The 16718-nt window shown below is 47.1% G+C and overlaps 1 protein-coding gene across 1 annotated transcript in view; it reads right to left on the bottom strand.

The window, feature by feature from the left end:
- The window catches only part of kirrel1b (kirre like nephrin family adhesion molecule 1b), an 89617-nt gene extending 76583 nt beyond the window's left edge, over positions 1 to 13034 (bottom strand). The window contains exon 1 of the mRNA XM_042329061.1: positions 12602 to 13034. Coding sequence (XP_042184995.1) covers positions 12602 to 12650 — 49 coding nt within the window. The 5' untranslated portion in view covers positions 12651 to 13034. The remainder of the gene's footprint in view (positions 1 to 12601) is intronic.
- Between the last annotated feature and the right edge of the window lie 3684 nt (positions 13035 to 16718).

Below are 16718 nucleotides of genomic sequence, written 5' to 3'. Positions count from 1 at the left end.
CCCTCCTCTATCTATCTCCAACACCAACACTAGACTCTCCACCTCCCCTCCTCTATCTATCTCCAACACCAACACTAGACTCTCCACCTCCCTCCTCTATCTATCTCCAACACCAACACTAGACTCTCCACCTCCCCTCCTCTATCTATCTCCAACACCAACACTAGACTCTCCACCTCCCCACCTCCCCTCCTCTATCTATCTCCAACACCAACACTAGACTCTCCACCTCCCTCCTCTATCTATCTCCAACACCAACACTAGACTCTCCACCTCCCCTCCTCTATCTATCTCCAACACCAACACTAGACTCTCCACCTCCCTCCTCTATCTATCTCCAACACCAACACTAGACTCTCCACCTCCCCTCCTCTATCTATCTCCAACACCAACACTAGACTCTCCACCTCCCTCCTCTATCTATCTCCAACACCAACACTAGACTCTCCACCTCCCCTCCTCTATCTATCTCCAACACCAACACTAGACTCTCCACCTCCCCTCCTCTATCTATCTCCAACACCAACACTAGACTCTCCACCTCCCTCCTCTATCTATCTCCAACACCAACACTAGACTCTCCACCTCCCTCCTCTATCTATCTCCAACACCAACACTAGACTCTCCACCTCCCCTCCTCTATCTATCTCCAACACCAACACCAACACTAGACTCTCCACCTCCCCTCCTCTATCTATCTCCAACACCAACACCAACACTAGACTCTCCACCTCCCCTCCTCTATCTATCTCCAACACCAACACCAACACTAGACTCTCCACCTCCCCTCCTCTATCTATCTCCAACACCAACACCAACACTAGACTCTCCACCTCCCCTCCTCTATCTATCTCCAACACCAACACCAACACTAGACTCTCCACCTCCCCTCCTCTATCTATCTCCAACACCAACACTAGACTATGTTGCGTATATACAGTTTTTTTCGTCTAAGTTTCCATAAGTCCTTTTCTCCCTCTCTTTGTGTGTTGCTATGGAAACAGTCTCTCCACCGCTGCACCCCCCCACCCCCCTCTCTCTTCAGCCTCTGGTTAGATGGTTGCTATAGAAACATTCTTATTTTATTTAAAAAAGAGCACAATAATATTATCTTTGCTTCCGTCCCTCTTTCTTTCTTTCTTTCTTTCTTTCTTTCTTTCTTTCTTTCTTTCTTTCCACCCCACATCTCTGCCTCTATCCTCAGTATACATGCTCTTTTTATTGTTCACCCAGTCTGTCCGTGCGTTTGTTCGTACATTCATTCCTACGTCAGTCACATGCAATATCTCAAAACAGCATTGGCTCAATTTTGATGAAATTTGGGTGAATGATGTTTCTTGCCATAGAGATCTGGCATTTACACAATTACACTGACTGGCCAGATGGTGGCGCTATAACACAATTGAAAATGCTAACTTTAAAAGGTCACGCCCCTCACCCCGTTTGACCTAAAGTCATGACCTTCGGTACATAGGTCCCTCTCCACACAAGGAACAAATTTGCCTCAGGGACCCATAAGGTCCACCATGATGGATCCTTCGCTATTTTGCATTTTGTGAAAAACACTTAAAACACTACTCCTCTGGCACCGAATGTCCGATCTGCACGAAACTTGCTATGTGGCGTCTATGGACAAAGCTTTCTCAGTGTAATGTTTTCAAGACTAGTACCTAAAACAACCTGGCTACTATTGACCAATAAACATTTATGTGGGCGTGGTCTAGCACATAAATGCATATAAATCAGTCAATGATATTTGTATTGTAACAAAATGTGGTACACAAGTTGCAAACACTGTCAAGACTCAACACATGCAATAACATTCATATCGACCACACGGTGGCGCTATAACGGGCACACGTTTATATTTCTTGATCTGTTTGACTCAGAGTGCTATAATTTGGCACACATGCTCAGGGATATGACACCACTGGTCCGATTTTGATGATACTTGGGTGAATGATGTGTCTTGCCATAGAGATCCAGAAAATGTAAAATTACACTGATTACCCCAAGGGAAGACTACGTTTACTCTTATTGTCGTCTATCCTGATACCATGTTACCCTGCCTTCATGTACACATCTACTTCAAATACTTCATACCCCTGCACATTGATCCCGTACTGGTACTCCCTGCATATAGCTCCATTATTGTACATTGTATTGTCCCCCACAATGAAATCGGAGGTGACTGTGGATCTCCTCTGTCTGTACGTTTGTATGTTCGTCACACGCAAAATCTCAAACAGCACTGGTCCGATTTTGATGATACTTGGGTGAATAACGCGTCTTGCCATAGAAAACATTTACAAAATTACACTGATTGGCCCATGGCGGTAGCCTACAGTAATTAACTGAATGTTCTTAGTCACATGCAATATTTAAATCGGCACTATCGGGGGGCTGCATGATTCGTGGGGGACGACAGGTTTATCGTTACCTTGTTTTATTTGGCTCTCACCCCTGCCTTGTTAGAAAACACAATTACTCATATTATGTAGAACATTCACACACCCACACACACGCACATATAGACACACACACACACACACACACACACACACACACACACACACACACACACACACACACACACACACACACACACACACACACACACACGCACGCACACACACACACACACACACACTGCCTGAGGTGTAAAGCCACCCTAATCCCTCCACCAGAACAATGACACCCAAATCTCCTACAGGGACATCATCACCCAAATCACCCAAATCACCAGTTAATTTACCAAGGCTGCATCCCATAGGAACTATATAGGGGACGCACGCCAAGAGAATGATGTTGATGATGCTACCACCCTCTCCGCTAGATCGCTACCCCACTCCTCTATCCTATTCCGCTACTCCTCTACCTTACTCCACTACCCCACTCCTCTACCCCACTCCTCTATCCTATTCCGCTACTCCTCTACCTTACTCCACTACCCCACTCCTCTACCCTATTCCGCTACTCCACTACCCCACTCCTCTACCCTATTCCGCTACTCCACTACCCCACCCTCTACCCTATTCCGCTACTCCACTACCCCACTCCTCTATCCTATTCCGCTACTCCACTACCTTACTCCTCTACCCCACTCCAGCTACTCCACTACCTTACCCCTCTACCCCACTCCCCCTACTCCTCTACCCTATTCCCCTCCATTCCGCTACTCCACTACCTTACTCCTCTACCCCACTCCTCTACCCTATTCCGCTACTCCACTACCCCACTCCAGTACCCTACTCCACTACCCCACTCCTCTACCCCACTCCAGTACCCTACTCCACTACCCCACTCCTCTATCCTATTCCGCTACTCCACTACCCCACTCCTCTACCCCAATCCACTATCCTATTCTGCTACTCCACTACCCCACTCCTCTATCCTATTCCGCTACTCCTCTACCCCACTCCTCTATCCTATTCCGCTACTCCTCTACCCCACTCCTCTACCCTATTCCGCTACTCCACTACCTTACTCCTCTACCCTATTCCGCTACTCCTCTACCCCACTCCTCTATCCTATTCCGATACTCCACTACCTTACTCCTCTACCCCACTCCAGTACCCTACTCCTCTACCCCACTCCACTATCCTATTCCGCTACTCCTCTACCCCACTCCACTATCCTATTCCGCTACTCCACTACCCCACTCCTCTACCCCACTCCTCTACCATATTCCGCTACTCCACTACCTTACTCCACTACCCCACTCTCTACCCCACTCCTCTATCCTATTCCGCTACTCCTCTACCCCCCACTCCTCTACCCTATTCCGCTACTCCACTACCTTACTCCTCTACCCCACTCCTCTATCCTATTCCGCTACTCCACTACCTTACTCCTCTACCCCACTCCTCTATCCTATTCCGCTACTCCACTACCTTACTCCGCTACCCCACTCCTCTATCCTATTCCGCTACTCCTCTACCCCACTCCTCTATCCTATTCCGCTACTCCACTACCCCACTCCTCTATCCTATTCCGCTACTCCTCTACCCCACTCCTCTATCCTATTCCGCTACTCCTCTACCCCACTCCTCTATCCTATTCCGCTACTCCTCTACCCCACTCATCTATCCTATTCCGCTACTCCACTACCTTACTCCGCTAACCCACTCTTCTACCCTATTCCACTACTCCTCTACCCCACTCCTCTATCCTATTCCGCTACTCCACTACCTTACTCCTCTACCCCACTCCGCTACCTTACCCCACTCCTCTACCCCTAATACGCTACCTTACTCCTCTACCCCCAATCCGCTTACCTTACTCCTCTACCCTACTCCTCTACCCCCTCTAATCCGCTACCATACTCCTCTACCCCACTCCGCTCCGCTCTACCCCACTCCTTACTACCCCTACCTCCGCTACCCCATTCCTCTACCCCTACCCAACACTACCTTACTCCTCTACCCCACTCCTCTACCTTACTCCTCTACCCCCTCTGCTACCTTACTCCCAATCTACCCCTCTCCGCTACCTTACTCCTCTACCCCACCTCCTTACCTTACTTACCTCTACCGCACTCCACTACCTTACTCCTCTACCCCACTCCGCTACCTTACTCCTCTACCCCACTCTGCTACCTTACTCCTCTACCCCACTCCGCTACACCACTCCGCTACCTTACTCCCTCTACCCCACTCCGCTACCTTACTCCTCTACCTTACTCCTCTACCCCACTCCACTACCATACTCCTCTACCCCACTCTGCTACCTTACTCCTCTACCCCACTCCCCCAATCCTACCTTACTCCTCTACCCCACTCCGCTACCTTACTCCTCTACCTCTCTACCCCCTCTACTCCGCTTACTCCCCCCCTCTTCCTCTACCCCTCTACCCTCTCTCCACTACCTTACTCCCTCTACCCCACTCCGCTACCCCACTCCTCTACCCCACTCCTCCTTACTCCCACTCCTCCTACCCTTACCCCACTCCTCTACCTTACTCCTCTACCTTACCTCCCTCTACCCCACCTTACCTCTCTACCCCACTCCGCTACCTTACTCCTCTACCCCAATCTACCTCCCCCCAATCCGCTACCTTACTCCTCTACCTTACTCCTCTACCCCACTCCGCTACCTTACTCTACCTTACTCTCTACCCCACTCCGCTACCTTACTCCTCTACCCCACCTTTACCGCTACCTTACTCCTCTACCCCACTCCGCCTACACCACTCCTCTACCCCACTTTTCACTACCTTACCTCTACCCCACTCCTCTCTACCTTACTCCTCTACCTTACTCCTCTACCCCACTCCACTACCATACTCTACCCCACCCGCTCCTACCCCACTCCGCTACCTTACTCCTCTACCCCTCCTCTACCCCACTCCGCTACCTTACTCCTCTACCCCACTCCGCTACCTTACTCCTCTACCCCACTCCGCTACCTTACTCCTCTACCCCAATTCCTTTACCTTACTCCTCTACCCTACTCCTCTACCCCACTCCGCTACCTTACTCCTCTACCTTACTCCTCTACCCCACTCTGCTCCCCCACTCCTCTACCCCTCTCCTTTACCCCACTCCACTACCTTCCTCCTCTACCCCACTCCGCTACCTTACTCCTCTACCCCACTCCGCTACCTTACTCCTCTACCCCTCTTTGCTACCTTATTCCTCTACCCCTCTCTACTACCTTACTCCTCTACCCCTCTCCGCTACCTTACTCCTCTACCCCTCTCTGCTACCTTACTCCTCTACCCCTCTCCGCTACCTTACTCCTCTACCCCACTCCGCTCCCTTACTCCTCTACCCCACTCCTTTACCCCACTCCACTACCTTACTCCTCTACCCCACTCCGCTACCTTACTCCTCTACCTCTCTCTGCTACCTTACTCCTCTACCCCACTCCACTACCTTACTCCTCTACCCCTCTCTGCTACCTTACTCCTCTACCCCACTCCGCTACCTTACTCCTCTACCTTACTCCTCTACCCCACTCCACTACCTTACTCCTCTACCCCACTCCGCTACCTTACTCCTCTACCCCACTCCGCTACCTTACTCCTCTACCCCACTCCGCTACCCCACTCCGCTACCTTACTCCTCTACCCCACTCCGCTACCTTACTCCTCTACCTTACTCCTCTACCCCACTCCACTACCTTACTCCTCTACCCCACTCCGCTACCTTACTCCTCTACCCCACTCCGCTACCTTACTCCTCTACCCCAATCTGCCCCTCTCTGCTACCTTACTCCTCTACCCCCACTCCGCTACCTTACTCCTCTACCCTACTCCTCTACCCCAATCCGCTACCTTACCCTCCTCTACCTTACTCCTCTACCCCACTCCGCTACTCCCCCTCCCTTACCCTCTACCCCTCTCCTTTCTGCTACCTTACCACTCCACTACCTTCCTCCTCTACCCCACTCCGCTACCTTACTCCTCTACCCCACTCCGCTACCTTACTCCTCTACCCCTCTTTTCTACCTTATTCCCTCTACCCCTCTCTACTACCTTACTCCTCTACCCTCTCCCCCCACTCCGCTCCCTTACTCCTCTACCCCACTCCTTTACCCCACTCCACTACCTTACTCCTCTACCCCACTCTGCTACCTTACTCCTCTACCCCTCTCCGCTACCTTACCCCACTCCTCCTACCCCTCTCTGCTACCTTACTCCTCTACCCCTCTCTCCGCTACCTTACCCCTCTCCGCTCCTCTACCCCACTCCGCTCCCTTACTCCTCTACCCCACTCCTTTACCCCACTCCACTACCTTACTCCTCTACCCCACTCTGCTACCTTACTCCTCTACCTCTCTCTGCTACCTTACTCCTCTACCCCACTCCGCTCCCTTACTCCTCTACCCCACTCCTTTACCCCACTCCACTACCTTACTCCTCTACCCCACTCTGCTACCTTACTCCTCTACCCCTCTCCGCTACCTTACTCCTCTACCCCTCTCTGCTACCTTACTCCTCTACCCCACTCCGCTCCCCCACTCCTCTACCCCTCTCCTTTCCCACTCCACTACCTTCCTCCTCTACCCCACTCCGCTACCTTACTCCTCTACCCCTCTTTGCTACCTTATTCCTCTACCCCTCTCTACTACCTTACCCTCTACCCCCTCTCCCTCGCTACCTTACTCCTCTACCCCTCTCTGCTACCTTACTCCTCTACCCCTCTCCGCTACCTTACTCCTCTACCCCACTCCGCTCCCCACTCCTCTACCCCTCTCCTTTACCCCACTCCACTACCTTACTCCTCTACCCCTCTCCGCTACCTTACTCCTCTACCTTACTCCTCTACCTTACTCCTCTACCCCACTCCGCTACCCTGATTCCCGGGATCTCCCATACTTCAAATGTATGCATGAATGATTGTAAAGGCGCCCACATACTAGGTTCTGTTTGCTCCTAGCAGAACTTGGCTAGCTCAAGCAAATGTCTGTGGCTCACATACTCCCTTAAAAGACGTTTGCTTGAAAAAAAAGAAAAGGGTCAATATGACTGTATTCCCTCTTGGTAACAACATAGCCAGCATTTAAACTCAGCAAAAAAGAAACGTCCTCTCACTGTCAACTGAGTTTATTTTCAACAAACTTAACATGTGTAAATATTTGTATGAACATAACAAGATTGAACAACTGAGACGTAAACTGAACAAGTTCCACAGACATGTGACAAACAGAAATGGAATAATGTGTCTCTGAACAAAGGGGGGGTCAAAATCAAAAGTAACAGTCAGTATCTGGTGTGGCCACCAGCTGAATTAAGTATTAAGTCAGGATGAGCTTTAATCGGTGACATCACTCGCTCTGAGACCTTGAAGTAGTTGTTCCTTTTGCTCTGCAAGGGCTGCGGCTTTTGTGGAGCGATGGGTAACGATGCTTTGTGGGAGGCAGTTGTTGATGTGTGCAGAGGGGTCCCTGGTTCGAAGCTGAACTGTTACATGAGCACTGATGGAGGGATTGTGCGTTCCTGGTGTAACTCGGGCAGTTGTTGTTGCCATCCTGTACCTGTCCAGCAGGTGTGATGTTCGGATGTACCGATCCTGTGCAGGTATTGTTACATGTGGTCTGCCACTGCGAGGACAATCAGCTGTCCGTCCTGTCTCCCTGTAGCTCTGTCTTAGGTGTCTCACAGTACAGACATGGCAATTTATTGCCCTGGCCACATCTACAGTCCTCATGCCTCCTTGCAGCATGCCTAAAGCACGTTCACGCAGATGAGTAGAGACCCTGGGTATCTTTCTTTTGGTGTTTTTGAGAGTCAGTAGAAAGGCCTCTTTAGTGTCCTACGTTTTCTTAACTGTGACCTTAATTGCCTACTGTCTGTAATCTGTTTGTGTCTTAACGACCGTTCCACAGGTGCATGTTCATTAATTGTTTATGGTTTATTGAACAAGCATGGGAAACAGTGTTTAAACCCTTTACAATGAAGATCTGTGAAGTTATTTAGATTTTTACGAATTATCTTCGAAAGACAGGGTCCTGAAAAAGGGACGTTTCTTTTTTTGCTGAGTTTACTTCCATAAAATAGTCCAAATCAATCTAAGATAAATCAGGGAAATGTGTAACTGTAACTAATGTCATTGAATGACAACAATCACTTCATTGAAGAATCCCGTCCTTTGTTACCACTCCTACTAAGAATAGTACTGTTGATCAATCACCGATGAACTACGAATTGTACGAACAGCTCCACCAAAAAACTGGAGAACACCAAAACAAACAAAAACGTCACAGAATTGTGTCATAATATATCACAATTGCCTCAATCTGGACTGGTTCTTTTGTGTGATGGAAAGAAGTGGCTCAAATGGCACTCTATTCCCTAATATGGTGCACTGGGCTCATAGTGCTCTGTTCAAAAGTAGTGCCTTATAAAGGGAAAAGGTGCCATTTGTTGGCCAGTGTAATTGGTGGACTGTCGATGTGCCATGACAGACCTATCACAAAGCCTGCCCTGAACAGACAAACACCACCATAGACAAATATGCATAGGCTGGAATTTAGATGTAAACACATTATTGATATTTTATGTTGTCATTTATCAATATGGAGTCATACATTAGTGAAGCTATTGTTAGAGGAATCTTTGAATGGATTTCAAGTGTCAAAAAACGCCAGGTGAGCGTCATTGAATTGTTTTTCTCACAGACAACAAAGAGACAGAGGGGGGAGAGAGACAGAGAGAAGGGAAGATAGAGAGATTTAGAAACTACCTCAACATCCTTCTCATCACGTGTCATACTTGCTCTTTAGTCCTTTTTGTTGACATATACCCTCCAATGCTGATTGGTTTTGATGTCTGAATCTCTTTGAAAGAATTCCCTCAACAGGAGAGAAGAGACTGGGTAAGTTGATTCTCCCTCTCTCCTAAAAAGAAGTGGCTGATCTCTCCAACCTCTATCAAACACACACCACAAAAGAAAGAATGCATCCCAAATGGCACCCTATTCCCTATCTAGTGCACACTTTTCACCAGGGCCAACAGGGGTGTCAAAAGAGTATAATTTGGGGACAAAACCAAAGCCACTTTAAGGGTAGGGTCTGGGTCTAATACTCATTCATGCATCCATGTCATCCATATCAAGAGGTGTAGTATTAGATTTGATTAGATTATATAAGATGATTTATTTGAATGGCTAGACATTTTTTTCTAAGCCATCACATGCTCTGTCTGGATTTGGACACCCACCTGCCCTGAAGCTTATGTCGTTCTCTAGTCACCTAAATTACTAGTCAATCTATAATAGTGGGTTCCCAATGCCATTTTTAATTATTATCTCCCTCTCTTCAGCTTCAAACCTCTCTCCATGTCTGGGCCATGTCTCCATACACATGTCCCTCTCTGCCCCCTGCTCTCTCTCTCTCCAGTTTCCAACCTCTCTCCATGTCAGGGCCATGTCTCTCTGCCCCCTTTCCCTCTCAAAGAATCTCTAATTCAGCATGGCAGAATGGGGGAGATTGATGTGTGTCACTCGTAATTCCCCAACAGGCACCGTCAAATACGCAAACATCCTCACTTTTCACTCCCACATTGGCTCTCAACAACATATCCCCAAATATATTTTTTTAAACCTTTATTCAACTAGGCAAGTCAGTTAAGAGCAAATTCTTATTTATAATGACAGCCTAGGAACAGTGGGTTAATTGCCTTTTTGGGGAGCAGAACGACAGATTTTTACCTTGTCACCACGGGGATTCAAACTAGTAACCTTACGGTTATTGGCCCAACGCTCTAACCACTAGGCTACCTGCCGCCCCGAAAGTCAGTTAAGAACAAATTCTTATTTGACAATGACGGCCTACCCCGGCCAAACCCGGACGACGCTGGGCCAATTGTGCGACGCTCGCTGAGACTCACAATCATGGCCGGTTGTGATACAGCCTGGAATCGATCCAGAGTGTCTGTAGTGACGCCTCTAGCACTGAGATGCAGTACCTTAGACCTCTGCGCCACTCGGGAGTCCCGTTTGGAACGTGGCCAGTGGACATTTCTAGACTGTTGTTCTGAAAAACATTGTGTATCATATCAAGGGTTTTCATAAATGTAAGTGTTGTTAATGGAGTACTTTACTAACGACTGCTTCCTGTCATGAAGATAATAGACTAGTTACGCAGGTGCACAGAAAAACTATAGGGCTCTGGTCAAATGTAGTGCATTATGTTAGGGAATAGGGTGCCATTTGGCATGCGACAATGACCATTTGACATTAGGGATTGAATTCACCATACTACTTCTGGTGATCATGAATTACTTCAATATGAGATAGAAGCAAACACGACACTAACCAAAGCTGCAGGACATGTCTAGTTCTGTCTCTCTCTTTCTCTGTCAAAATTCTGCCTCTTTTCTGTGTCTAGATCTTCCTCTCTCTTTCTCTGTCAAGAATCTGCCTCTTTTCTGTGTCTAGTTCTTACTCTCTCTTTCTCTGTCAAGAATCGGCCTCTTTTCTGTGTCTAGTTCATCCTCTCTCTTTCTCTGTCAAGCCTACGTTCCCTTCTTCTTATGGTAGCAGAGCTGTAAAACGGTAAAAAAAAGAAGCCTACTGTCTTACAAGGAGGTTTGTCAACAGTGTATGTGATGGGTATGGCTATTGGTAATGGCGTCATAACTGAATGAAGCTGTATGAATGGCTGATGTAATAGATGTATTATACTGCTGTTGTATCAGCACAGAACATGACTGGCGCCAGGACTCTCAGGTGCAGAGCCAGGTATGCCGTGAGCTCCAGCACACAGGAGTGAGATCTCCTCAGCAACCGGTGATGAGCAGCGCGCGTAGCTGCTCCACGTGAAAACCAACCGCACAGGCACGAGAGAACAATTGTCCATAATCAAACAGGTCCCCTTTCTTCCGCTAACGGAACCGATCCTCACGCACAACAATTAATCAAAGCCTTATTTGGAGCAGCTATCGCGTGCCATAACGTTTCGTTAGACACGAAATAGTGTTGAACAAAGTGGACAGAGATGATTAATCAATCCCTGTGAGGCGGTAAAATCATAATAGCTATCAGTTTTTACATGTTTACCTTATATGTGAAGGTAAAATAGGCTATTTGCCTACATTCCGCGTACCTTCTTTAGACAAGCGAGTGCACCTCCCCTCGGTTCTCTGTCTGAGATCTGTGCTAAATAATCACGCGCACTGGCACACGATCAGCACGAGACTACCTACATGCAACTCAATATAACCTACTTTAAAATGTGTAGAAATTATAATGGACCTACATTTACACAGTTTATTGACTGTGTCCAGCTCGCTAATAATCACCGAAATGAAAGAGATAGTCAGAACCATCGAAAATTCCAAAAACGATGGCTAGAGGACATTTGTTTGCTCATTTTGACGGCAAGAAATATAACCAATTTTCAGTTCTGCACCCTGCAATGAGTGACACCCCTGCACTAGAGAGATACATAGTTGTCTTGGTTGTTGATATTGATCTGCTTGGTGACTGTTATGTTCTAGTCGAGCTGGAGTTTCCCTGTTTTCCCTTGTTCTGTTCATTCAGCCATTCCCTCATCAATGTTTCTCTCTCTCTGGCACAACATGCGCAGTGAGTGAATTATATTATGTGTGTAGGACTATCATATTTCTCCCGTGATAAAGGGCTATAGCCTAGTGTTATAAACTAGACGTTAGTTGTGTGAATGATTTCGGTTAATGCAATACAAAGGTCATATCAGACCAATAACCTACATGCAGCTGCTGTCTGTCTCGGTTCTCTCTCTCTCTCTGAGCGCCTGATAGGGGCTGCACGAACAATCGTTTTAAGTGTGGAAATATGAACCAAATGTCACTAGGCTATATGGTCTGCATTTTAATTCTCAGTTTCTTTCAACATGTTTTCCGGGAGACCACGAATAATGCCTCCGTTCCCATCAAAACCTTCAGCTCAATAATCCTATGCCAGTATTCATTCTGCACAAACTCGTGAAAAACTTCAAACCTATAGTCTAAAACGTGGAATGTGATACACACATAGTATTCAGTGGAGGTAGGATACGGAAAGAATGATGAGGTATTGATACATACAAACTTTTACTATTTTGCTCCCACTGGAAATAACCAGAATGTATAAACATCCACGCAGATGACCATATCACCGGGTTCAGTTTTCCTCACCTTTGTTAAAACTGATACCCAAAGTTATTATCCACAACAACATCAGCATGATTCAGCCGAGTGCATTCGAATTCCTCCCCTCGGCAAGGTCCGTTAGACTTCTGCTCTGTGGAGACACCATCAATTCCCCTAGAAATAGCCTAGTTTACGCGTCAATAACGGAAATAATTAGCAATCTTTTGGTTGATTGTCAATTGCAGCGGTTTGTTTCGTCTCCGGTCCGTGTCCCTCCTTGGCTTTTACTTGTTTTGTGCTTGAAATCTATCCCCACTTTTTTTCTGATTTCCTTTCCTTCGTTCTCAGTCTCTTTTCTCTGGCTGCGTGCACAGCCGTACACACATTAAAGAGTGAATTCCTCACTCTTCTTCTCGCTGCCTCTCTCTACAGAAACACCACAGAACGTACCCAAAGCCTAGACTAGGCTTCTCCAAATCACATATTTTTACTCCGCAAACGGATAAGTGTGCTCTATGACTGCAGGAGGCGACATGGGGAACTGCACCCTTGTGCACACCATCAGTTATTCTCTTACATGAAAGTCCTTTGTTGCGCCGTGCCTCTCTACCAGTTCATTATTGTCTGTTTGCCGTCAGTGATACCTGCCTCATAGACCTATGTGCTTTTCACCGTGTAATGTAGTGCTGCGTAGTAAAATATGACATGTAGACCTAACAGGGATGAGGTTATAACATTACTAAAAAGGAACTATAATCAGTACAGTTTACATTCTTAAAAACAGCTTACATTTTGGATTACTGCTTCTAATAGCAAGAAGTGGGTTGCAAGTGTCTGCCTCAAACACATGGAAATGGCAGATTTAAAATGTTTAAAAATGTGTGCTGAGCCACACTACTACTTTCAGTGGTAATGGAAGCTTTTCCATCTGTTCTGATTTATTTTGAAATCTCCAAAACTGCTTTTTTCCTTTTCACTGAAACCTTTTTTCTCCAAAAATGCCAGACCTCCACATACTGAGAACTGAATCCTCCCACATACTGAGAACTGAATCCTCCCACATACTGAGAACTGAATCCTCCCACATACTGAGAACTGAATCCTCCCACATACTGAGAACTGAATCCTCCCACATACTGAGAACTGAATCCTCCCACATACTGAGAACTGAATCCTCCCACATACTGAGAACTGAATTCTCCCACATACTGAGAACTGAATCCTCCCACATACTGAGAACGGAATCCTCCCACATACTGAGAACTGAATCCTCCCACATTTCATCAGAAATGTTGTGTCACAGGAACATGTTTGATTATCCTGTTCAGTTCAGAGAGACAGAGGGAAAGATAGAGAGAGAGAGAAATAAAGAAAATGGGAGAGAGAGACAAAGGGGGAGAGAGAGAGAGAGAAAGACAAAGGGAGAGAGAGAGAGACAGAGGGAGAGAGAGAGACCAAGGGAGAGAGAGAGACAGAGGGAAAGATAGAGACAAAGGGAGAGAGAGAGAGACAGAGGGAAAGATAGAGACAAATGGAGAGAGAGAGAAAGACAATGGGAGAGAGAGACAAAGGGAGAGAGAGAGACCAAGGGAGAGAGAGAGAGAGAGAAAGACAAAGGGAGAGAGAGAGAGACAGAGGGAAAGATATAGACAAAGGGAGAGAGAGAGAGACAGAGGGAAAGATAGAGACAAATGGAGAGAGAGAGAAAGACAATGGGAGAGAGAGAGAGAGAGAGAGAGAGACAGAGGGAAAGATAGAGACAAAGGGAGAGAGAGAGAGACAAAGGGGGAGAGAGAGAGACAAAGGGAGAGAGAGAGAGACAAAGGGAGAGAGAGAGAGATGAAGGGAGAGAGAGAGAAAGACAAAGGGAGAGAGAGAGAGATGAAGGGAGAGAGAGAGAGACAAAGGGGAGAGAGAGAGACAAAGGGGGAGAGAGAGAGACAAAGGGAGAGAGAGAGAGAAAGACAAAGGGAGAGAGAGAGAGAAAGACAAAGGGAGAGAGAGAGACAAAGGGGGAGAGAGAGAGTCAAAGGGAGAGAGAGAGAGATGAAGGGAGAGAGAGAGAAAGACAAAGGGAGAGAGAGACAAAGGGGGAGAGAGAGAGATGAAGGGAGAGAGAGACACAGATGAAGGGAGAGAAAGACGGGAAGATAGAGGGGGTAGAGGGAGAGAAACAAAGGCAGAGAAAGACAGGGAGTGAGAGAGATGGAGAGAGAGAGACAGAGGGAGGGATGGAGAGAGAGGAAGGGAGGGAGAGAGAGAGTTGAAGGGAACGTGAGAGAGATGAAGGGAGAGAGAGATAGAGAGACGAAGGGAAAGGTAGAGACAGAGAGAAACAGAGGGAGAGAGAGAGAGAGACAGAGATTGAGAGCGAGACGGGGGGAGAGAGAGAGACGAAAGGAGAGAGAGAAAGAGAGATGAAGGAAGATAGAGAGGGAGAGATTGAGTTAGAGATGGAGGGAGAGACTGAGGAAGATAGAGAGGGGTAGCGGGAGAGAAAGAGACAGAGGGGGAGAGAGACACAGACAAAGGGAGAGAGAGAGATATGAAGGGAGAAAGAGACAGAGGGAGGGATGGTGAGAGATGAAGGGAGGGAGAGAGAGAGATGAAGGAAGGTAGAGAGGGAGAGATTGAGATAGAGATGGAGGGAGAGAGAGAGAGACGGAGGAAGACATAAAGGAAGATAGAGAGGGGTAGAGGGAGAGATAGAGATGGAAGGAGAGAGAGAGAGACAGAGGGAGAGAGAGATGAGGGAGACAGAGGGAGAGAGAAGCTGCACTTCCTAACCTCCTGCCCAATGTATGACCATATTAGAGACACATATTTCCCTCAGATTACACAGATCCACAAAGAATTCGAAAATAAACCCAATTTTGATAAACTCCCATATCTATTGGGTGAAATACCACAGTGTGCAATCACAGCAGCTATATTTGTGACCTGTTGCCACAAGAAAAGGTCAACCAGTGAAGAACAAACACCATTGTAAGTACAACACGTAATTATGCTTATTTATTTTCCCTTTTGTACTTTAACCATTTGTACATTGTTACAACACTGTATATATACACAATGAAATGTGTAATGTCTTTATTCTTTTGGAACTTTTGTGAGTGTAATGTTTACTGTTAATTTGTATTGTTTATTTCACTTTTGTATATTATCTACTTCACTTGCTTTGGCAATGTTAACATATGTTTCCCATGCCAATAAAGCCCCTTGAATTTAAGTGAGAAGACTTAGAAAGATAAAGAGGAGATACTGAGATACTGAGAGACGGGAGAGACTGAGAGACAGAGGGAGAGAAAGACAGAGGGAGAGAAAGACAGGAAGATAGAGAGGAGATGACGGGAGAGAGAGAGAGAGACAGAGGGAGAAAGATGGAGAGAGAGTAATGGAGGGAGAGAGAGAGAGAGGAAGATAGAGAGGAGATGATGGGAGAGAGAGAGAGACAAAGGGAGAGAAAGACAGAGAAAGATAGAGAGGAGATGACGGGAGAGAGAGACAGAGGGAGAAAGATGGAGAGAGAGAGTAATGGAGGGAGAGACAGAGAGAGGAAGATAGAGAGGAGATGATGGGAGAGAGAGAGAGACGAAGGGAGAGAAAGACAGAGAAAGATAGAGAGAAGATGATGGGAGAGAGAGAGAGAGACAGAGGGAGAAAGATGGAGAGAGAGAGACAGAGGGAGAAAGATGGAGAGAGAGAGTAATGGAGGGAGAGAAAGAGAGACAGAGGGAAAGAGAAAGACGGAGGGAGAGAAAGACAGAGGAAGATAGAGAGGGGATGATGGGAGAGAGAGAGAGAGACAGAGGGAGCAAGATGGAGAGGGAGAGTAATGGAGGGAGAGAAAGAGAGACAGAGGGAAAGAGAAAGACAGAGGGAGAGAAAGACAGGAAGATGGAGGGAGTAAAGAGAGATAGAGATGGGGGAAAGAGAGAGATGGATGGAGAGAGATGACAGAAGAGAGAGAGAGAGAGAGAGAGAGAGAGAGAGAGAGAGAGGGAGAGAGAGAGACAAAGGGAGAGAGATAGAATGAGAAAGAGAGAGGGGGAGAGATAGAGAGAGAGAGAGAGACAGGGGAAGACAAAAGAAGATAGAGAGGAGTAGAGACAGAAAGACAGGTGAAGGGAGAGAGAGAGACGGAGGAAGACATAGAGGAAGA

Source organism: Oncorhynchus tshawytscha, linkage group LG10 (assembly GCF_018296145.1).
Source record: "Oncorhynchus tshawytscha isolate Ot180627B linkage group LG10, Otsh_v2.0, whole genome shotgun sequence".
Classification (NCBI taxonomy): Eukaryota; Metazoa; Chordata; class Actinopteri; order Salmoniformes; family Salmonidae; genus Oncorhynchus; species Oncorhynchus tshawytscha.
This window is presented reverse-complemented; position numbering and strand designations above follow the sequence as displayed.